At 37.8% G+C, this 9,178-nt stretch overlaps 1 protein-coding gene across 1 annotated transcript in view; it reads right to left on the minus strand.

Moving 5' to 3' along the window:
- Positions 1-8,596, minus strand: part of TOX (thymocyte selection-associated high mobility group box) — a 47,754-nt gene extending 39,158 nt beyond the window's left edge. Inside the window, exons 1-2 of the mRNA XM_009875847.1 lie at positions 8,296-8,596; positions 1,549-1,779 (exon numbers count right to left, since the gene is read on the minus strand). Of these exons, the coding sequence (XP_009874149.1) occupies positions 1,549-1,779; positions 8,296-8,574 (510 nt within the window). The 5' untranslated portion in view covers positions 8,575-8,596. The remainder of the gene's footprint in view (positions 1-1,548; positions 1,780-8,295) is intronic.
- Positions 8,597-9,178: the final 582 nt, after the last annotated feature.

Consider the following 9,178-nt stretch of genomic DNA (forward strand, 5'->3'; position numbering starts at 1 on the left):
TGTGCCATTGTCTGGCCGATGTGTTGGGTCATAGGCGGGACTTGATGATCTCAGAGGTCTTTTCCAGCCTCAACAATTCTGTGATTCTGTGAAAACTATAGCCCATATTTTTTCTGAGTCGAAAGTGAATATCCATCATCATAGTCGCAAAAAGTTCAACTGTGAAAGAACTGCTGTATTGGGAAGGTCTAAACATCTGTCAGATCTAGGGTGTAACCTTGGCCTTTGCTGGACATATTAAAAAAGGGAGTGGAAACGAACAACAAAATAACCAGGCGAGGAGAGTTCTCTAATCTATACGTTTAGAAAGTTACCTTTCCTCTAGATAAACCTTTCAAATGCTGACCATAGTCAATGGTGGATACTAAATAGATTTTTTATTTTTATTTTTTAGTTAGTCAGTAAGTGCCAAATCTTGATTCTTATTCCACTGTTAATCTTTAATGGGGTACAAGAAGTACCTACACCATCCATTTATGAACAAAGTAAACTTTTTATCAAGTTCAAAATATTTTACCTAACAAAAATCATAATAAAAAATATTCTTTTAATTCTTAGCCTTATAAACTATAATTCTGTAATAATCATGTGCTCATTGTGAATGAACAAGATTCATTTTTGTCCCAGTATTTTTCCTCGCTCTGTCTTCACATCAACCCCCACCCAAGTCTCCTGCAGCCAACATACCTCTCACTCAGCATATCCTTTCCCTCCATATCTGTTTCTTTCTTAAAGCTCCAATTTCTTTATGTACCTAATCCATTCTGTTGGTAATTAATAAAAATACAATCAATAACAACCAAAAAGCAATGATATGCTACAGCAAGGATAAACTGTATTTGCCAACCACGACCATGTGAACGAGGTGAGCTTCCAGAGCTGCCCACTGCTACGCAGCATCCAACGACTCAGAAGGGTTTCTGCAAAGGTTCAGAGTCAGCTCTGCCAACTTCGTTTCAGACCCAAGCCCTTCCAATGGAAGTTGGAAGTAACTGGAATGGAATTTCCACAGCCCACATGGGTGCTGAAGGATACCCTAGAACACTGTCGATTTGCCAAGGTCAACCTTACTTCTCTTTGGGTCAACATATCTTTAATTCCTTTCCTAAAAGCCAGGTGGGTCAGGAGAAGATGTGAGTCCAGCTTCTCCCATGGCATCGTGAGGCAGGAAAACATCTGCTTGGATATATGTCAGGTCTCACTGCGCAGATGTAATTTTTGGCAGCAAAGTCCTCTTAGACCACACTGTCATACTCAGGAAAATGCCATCATAAAATCTTAGGCACAACAATTTCAGCATAAACCAATCCTAAACATAATGCTAAAGCTTGTGTCACACCTCAAAACTTAAAACCTCCCTCTTTTAGTGGTTTCATATAGAAGAAATGAAATGATTCTCTCCATATTTCAGTCTCTTTAAAGCATATTCCTGAGAGAGCACATATTCAAGTTTCCTCCCAACAAATAAAAGAAGCTGCCTAGAGTGCTCAGACGACCCTGATAACACTTTCCTGAAACAAAGCCTATAAGCTACAGCACATTTTGTACCTGTTTTTGTTCTTCTCCTAAGCCATCCCACATTGAAGCTACGATTTTAGAGACTTCGCCAAAAGTAGCATTGGGGTTTTGGCCCTTGATGGCTGCTTGAGTGTCTCGAAAGAATAATGCATATGCAGACACAGGCTTCTGTGGCTCATTTGGGTCCTTCTTCTTCTTCTTTTTGGGAGTTTTAGGTTTCTTTCCCATATCTGAAGCAGGTCTCTTCTCTCCACCATTGACCTGTAACATAAAACCAGAAAAATACTATTAAAATCCCATTTAATTCAGTCCATCCATCATTACAGTTATATCTGTTCTATACAACAGATTTTGAATTTTGCATGCAAAAATGGAATTTCAGTTGCCATCCTTGATAATCCAAATATTGACACCATCTTAGTCACATGCATAGAATTCATAAGTATTCCAGATTACGTAATTCTCCCCCCTCAGAGTGCTTTATATTTTGCTTTCATATAACTGTTTTATAGTTATATATAATCTCATTTATAGTTCAACTGGTCACCTTTTCACCTCTTTAAGTTTTATTGCTAATGGATATAACATCCATATAATGAGTATATTGGAATGAAATTGGTTTTGTTATAGCTTGACCACCAGTTCAACCACATGAAACACCTGCAGATAGTAGGAGCACTGTAATTTCTGCTTTTTCCTTATTTTCACCCCTTCCCAGAATTACCTCAGACTTCAAGTCAATTCCTGCTACAACTGGTGGGACACCTTCCAGGGAATTTGAAGAATTGTGAATAAAATGATTCATGTTATAGATGCACACCTTCTGCACACCTTCTAATTGAAATCCAAAGAAACAAAGCTTTACTAGTACAAAGAGTTTCGACACCTTTGGAGGATCAGTTCTGACCCATCTGGATTTAGCTGTACAGGTTTTTCCTCTGCTCATGCAGAAGCAAATGGTTTGAGGAAAAGAGTGAAAGAATATATGAAGGAGTGTATGTGTGCATTATTTGTGTACCACCTGAAAAAAAATGCACATGAATATTTGAGTAATTTTTTTAAATACAACTACACTTTGCACTTAGCTCAGAGACCCTGATCACCAAAGGATCCTACTTTCCCAGGTGACTTACAAGCACATAAAGGGACATTGCCCCAATTCTTCAGTGGACTGCAGAATGACAAAGCAGCTTCTCTTGATATGATCACTTAATTCACTATACCTGTAGCACTGATGTGGGATCTTACCAGAAGGTTCAAAGGCTTCTTTCTCTTGTTGGCATGGACAGAGTACTGCATATTGTAAGCGTTTTGAAGTATGAGAAGATGAAGAGCATAAAAGGAATGCTCTAGGCTAAGGATCTACTAGGCATGACTTTTATCACATCCTTGTTTCATTATGTTTTAATAATGCATATCAAGTGGCAAAGGAGAACAGAGGTGTTCAAATCAGTGGAACTGCACGAGGAAAATGTCTGGAGATTCTCATTTTGAGCAAAAAAATTTTTTATTTTTCTAATTACATCACTGTGTGCTGTCTAACAGGGCCCAGATGACCAAAGTCAACATCTGCATCTCTGTGACTTATTAAGCACAGCAGCAAAGCGATGAGCACAATTTGAAAATTAAGTTGCTTGTTTCTTGAGCATTATGTTACAATTGATGCATCTTTAATTCAAGGTTAATGGACATAGAACCTATTGGCAGGATTTTTTAGAGAATGGAGAAAAATAGAAGCAGTGTGCTACCCATTGTTAAGTTACCTTTTAGTCTCAAGTTAACTTTTAGTTTCTTGCTATTGTATCATTCAACAGGGTACAGGTATCATTCTACAGAACTACCAGCTAAATGGTAATTAACTAGGGCTCCACAGTTAATTTCACAATATCAGTCTAAACTCTTCAGAAAGTTCTGTGCAAACTTGATGAGCAAAGAGGCTTGGCGATAATTTAGGCTATAGTTAATATTTTACCTCTATTATTTGCTAACTTTTTCCTCTTTGAAGAGTTATTTTTTGACCAATGAGATTTAAAAGTTCTCTGTATATTAGGATATCACATTACTTGAACTGTCCTTAGACTATCCTTAAACTAGGTGATATGATGCAAAAACTTGTGTAATAAGTCTTCTGGCAAGCTGTTATGAGAACAGCTCTAAAATCTTACTCTCCAACCTGAATGATCAAGAGACTTCAAAAACCCACTCTTAAAAAGTGAATGCTCACAGGGGAAATTCTGTTTGTCTTATATGAAAATAATGGAATAAAAAGAATACCAGAATTCCAGTACTAATAACCTTGCAAATGGCTGAGATGATGGCCTACCTTATGCTCCCATCAGTCTATCAGCTTCATAGACTCTACTTCTAACCACCAAAGCAGAGACAGATGGGAAATAAAATAAAAACCATATATATTCTTTTAGGCATAGACTTGTGCCTCAAAATCCCTGGAGGTGTAGTTAGCTCATGGTAATCCACCTCCTGTCATGGCTTATTGCTTAATTATGGTGATGTATTTAACTTATTTATCACAAGAAAGCAATAATCTTTCACTTTAAAAAAGTGTACTTTAACCATGTTGCACACATAATAGATCACAAGAACATCTAGTGTAAGATTTAAAACTATCAAGTAAGGCACATCGTTGATATCTAAACGTCCCTTGAGAAGCTGGAAAATGTCTATAAGCATATTTAAAATAAACTGCAATAGTACCAAAGCCTTTAATGGAGCTAGGAGAGCTGTTCTATGCACACTATCTTGCAGTAATCGCTGTAGTTTAAAATAGATTTTAATCAAGCACCATCTGCATAATAGGCTGAACAGACAACACAGATTTCTACTTATAACTCTTATCATATAAAGTAAATATTGTAAAACCTCTACCATGTAAAGAGAATATGCTGCAGCAGTTCTTCAGTAATTGTGTTTCTGTTAGTTAATTCTTGCTACTTGCAGTCCTCCTTCTAAAATACTTTATTTTAAATTCTCTCATAAGTGATATTCAAATGAGCATGGAAGAAAACCCTGTTACTCATCTACGAAGAAATACACATTTGCAAGCCAGTTATGCTTCCAGCAGGTCACAATTATGCTTGGCAATAACTGAATGCATGTTTAACGATCCAACAGTATGAATTATGGCAAGAATTACATAAATGTAATATTCCAGTGTTGAGGTGGCTCGAACAAAGCATGTGGTAAGTGGCCACTTTGTTTAGAATTTTTTTATAGTTACCTACCACTATTGATTTTTAAGACCTCCTTTTATTCTTCTAACCATAATCCCAAACACGAGACTTAGAAGAATTGAAGAGACTTGGGGATGTACACCACTTGCAGAAACAAGATTTGCAGAAACAAATTTGGTCTGAGACTAAATTTCATGTTTCCATGGACCTAGCAGCTTGCTGACTGTATTACTGTTGTCACTGATTTTATGGTCAAGAAACCTCAGCTGTCTTGCTTTTAGAGCAACAGTGCATAGGGCAACTGAGCCCTCTTTAATGCAGCTCCTTTCTCTTTTTTTGTGCAAGGGAGTATATGACTTTTAAAATCCACAAAAAGACCTATATAGAAGAGCCTTCATGAGAATGAGTATTGCCAAAAATATTTAGCAACTACTGCCACTAGTTCTGTGTATGTTGGATAAAGCTTACAAAAAACTGAATGTTTACCATAGAATGAACATCCAAGAAGCTCAGTACATGAACAATTACATCAGTTTGCAAAGGTTACTGATTACTGGCATTTGGAATGTGTACATTAAGCTGAAATAGTCAGTCCCTCCATGCGTGGAAATCAGTAGTTCACTAGGGATACAATTATATTTCTAGTCCAAATGTATGTAACGTACACATTTACTCACACCTTCTGTCATTCTCTTTCTGTAAAGTCATGTGAACATGAAGAGGACACTGCTGTTTCTGTAGTTTGTTCTCTAGAAACAGGTATAGTTCTTAGGGATCTCTCTACCAAATCTGCTTTCAATGGACCAGTGGCTTCTCTTTCACATGTAAGGCTGGGTGTTCAGCTGGTATAAACAAAGGGAAGTCACCTGACACTGAGGTGATTTTCCATTTGAAAATGTACTTTGTCTTTTTGATCATTGTTGGTACCTAGTCAAACATCTCCTGATGGTTAAACAGGGAGAACGTCACTGTTGGTATTAAGGACACAATGTTGTTTTTCACATAGTCCTCATGGCAGGAATTTCTTACTGATTTCATGAAGCTGCTCAAATGTGGTGAGCTCCAGTGGCTACTACATGACTGTAACACGTGGACGTCTACTGAAGGACTGACTAAAGAGCTCTGGCCCTGCTCTATTAAGTAATAACACACATTTACATGATAGTTTATAAAACTGAAAGAAAATTCCAGACTTAGCAAAGGTATATTCAGGTGAAAGACAGAAGTTCTCACAAGAGATAGAACAGCCGCTCTTTCTCCTCCTGTCCCCACATTCAGTGATTTCTTTGAATGAGGGAAGGATTTCTGGAGTGAGAAGAACCCTCACAGACCCCTCCAAAGCAGCCCTGAGAAACTGCAATACTGTTGCGGTTGAGGAGAAAGATCTCCACAAAAAGCTGGTTTATTCCAAGTATCCATATCCATTCCTTGGCAGCTTCCAGGAACAGCAACGTGACAGAGATACACAATGGAGGTGTTTATACGGAGGGAACTACAGCAGAACCACTGTGTCCCATCAGGCATGTCAGCCCGCTGCCTGTCTCCATTAGTGGCCAACTTCAAGCATTTAGGGGTTAGCTCAGTCGGTTGAGCATGGCGCTCACAACGCCAAGGCCGCGGGTTCGATTCCCATTTGGTCCCCATGTGTTGCCTGATCTATTTGAGAGGTGTCCCTGCCCATGACAGGGAGGTTGGATTAAATGATCTCTAAGGTCCCTTCCAGCCTAGGCCATTCTATGATTTTCACAAAGACCTAAGTAGAACACAGAGATAGCATAATCTGCTCCCCATCAAGATTGCAGTTTAAGCCCTACTAGCTGGAGCCTAATTTAAGCCCTCTGTCACTACTATCCAAATTTAATATCCTTTAAATTTTTTCTCTTGCCAGAGAAATTATAATTATTGAATTTTAAGGCAAAGTGTCAACTTCAGCATACTGACTTTAATTTTGTGTTATGAATTGTGCCTTTTCTCTTCTTTTTTTTTTTTGTTTAGACTAAGCATGAGAGAATTTTAAAGAGTTTTCCAAACCAACATGACTTGTTAAAAAATTTAACACTACATAAACTGGCTTCCACAAAGAAAGGGCCAAGTTCTGCTTGGTCTGTAGTCCTTAGCATTTTTTTATTGAAAACATTAACTTCAGACGAGTACTGTCTGCATAAAACCACAAGCCCACACTTTTGTTAGTACAAAGAGATGCAGCGGAAAATTACATGAAAAATACGGGTTAAATAACTGAAATATTTGATATAGGCAAAAAGGATATCTTAACTATTTGAGTGGATGTTTTCTCTAGAAGTTCAGAGCATCTTGCATAGTCCTGCCAATATATGTAAAAATATTAGCAAAGCAAGAGGACTAGCAAAGAAATTATTCTGAAAAAGTAAAGGCTGCCTGGAATTATTTTTACATAGCTGTATTCTAAAGTCTCCCTCAGTAAGAAAGTGCTCATTTAAAATGTATGAATTATTCAGTAATCCTTAAAACCTAAAGTTTGTAAAATCAGGGGAAAGTCCTGAAATAAAACTTTTGAATCAGAATTTATTCAAAATGTAGTAAAACATGTCTCCAATTACATGATTATTTTATAGCTTGAGGCATGAAAAACAATATAATTTGAAAACAAATCAGACTTACATTTCTTGACTGGATTATACCTCCTCAGTGATTCACAATATATTTTCTTCACATTCCTCAAATCTGCATCTTTTTCCCACAAGATGTGGCCATGGTACACACTACACTGCAGGACTGCTCTAACACAACTGCTGTGTGTAGTGACTACAAAACAGAGCTAAAGAGGTTCTCCATTTTCAACAAGCTCTGTTTCTGGTTTATGGGATGACTTTGTGTTAAGTCCCAAACTTCTTCTGTCTCAGCTTTTGTGTCTGCAAATTTAAGATAATAACTCGTCTATTTTTTGGAAGGTTTTCACGATTTTGGGAGGTTTCAGAGGTTTCTGCATGCAGAAGTTGCTGTATAAATTGTCATTTACCCTTTACAGAAATTTATGATGTAAATGATTATTATTACCTCATCCCTGTACTGACACTAAATATGAAGCTTAAATATGTGATGAAGGAGTGTTGGCATCTCCCAAAGTATAAATGCATAATAGGTCTTCAAGATTTTCAAGGAAGGTTTTTTGAAGTTCATAGAGGATTCTTCCGTACTTGTTGCTATGAAGTTCTGTTTGTTCATCCTGTGACCAAGTAGCAAAGACTAGCATATTGTACAGACTGTTCATACATTTTATAGCAGTAACTTGATCTTTAACTGGGAACAAACATCCCTTCCATGCAAGTGAGAAAGCTCAACCTTTATACTAAATTCCTAAAGGAATGGCTATCCTTTGAGTGTTTTACAGGATTCCAGTTTGCTCTCATGAAGAGGAATGATGTCATTTACTCAAGCTGCCTGAAGAATTGATTGGACACTGTTAAGTTCTGTATTCATTACCCTTTATTCAGTCAACCACCAACAATGCAGAAAGTATCACCTTAATAACTGTGGCCATATGATTAACTTAGCAGGTCCTAAAAATATCCACCATTTACAAAGCAATCCTAGCATCTAAGCCTACCTTAGAGCTATCTTCTCCTTCATCTTCATGGACTGAACTGGATGGTGAAGGAGTTGCAGATTTGCTTCCAGGTGGAGAGGGCGAGTTGTGAGGAACACTGTTTCCACCCATATTCAAACCAAGCTGTGCACTGAGCTGGGACTGGTTAATAGTAGTCAGCTGCCCATGCTGCATCATTCCTGGCTGCCTAATATCTGCAGGTTGAACCCTTGGCCTCATGGTTGCCATCTGAGGATGGGAACTATACTGGGCTCCTTCTGTATTCCGTAAATCTTGCATCTACAAGAGGAAAAAAACTGTATTAAGCATATCACTAATAAAGTGTTCTGTTCCTTTAGGCCTCAGTTGGCCTGATCGGCTATATAAGGCTTAAAAGAAATGGCAAGAACTTAAACAAACATGTAAATACTGGAAATAAACAGAGTAAGGATATGACTGACATTTGCATAAAACTGACTGTTATAAACTATTCAGGCTCTAGCCTCAGCCCACAGGAACAGCAAAAAGCAATGAAAGCCTGTTTCTTTATAAAGGGGAACAAAAGGGCACTGCTTTCTGTAACTACGTACAGAGTATTTCAGAAATGCTAACAAACAGGGACAGGATTGCACTCTGAAGTTCAGAACGAGATCAGAACATGAATACCCTCAAAATTCAAGGCAATTTCCATGTTCTACTCCTCTTCTTAGGATTTTTGTGTGCATGAGCTGTCAATTTGGGAGCTTCATTTTTCACAGTTTGACTATCTAGTACCAGGTCCAAATCTATTTTGCCTAGTGCTGCCCAGTGAGATACTGGAATTTTCAGGATTCAGACAACTGACAAGAGGGGTGCATTGACAGACCGATCAAATGATTTCTGAGTTGATTTGCTGCTAAGACAT

Source organism: Apaloderma vittatum, unplaced genomic scaffold (assembly GCF_000703405.1).
Source record: "Apaloderma vittatum isolate BGI_N311 unplaced genomic scaffold, ASM70340v1 scaffold1749, whole genome shotgun sequence".
In the NCBI taxonomy this organism is placed as follows: domain Eukaryota; kingdom Metazoa; phylum Chordata; class Aves; order Trogoniformes; family Trogonidae; genus Apaloderma; species Apaloderma vittatum.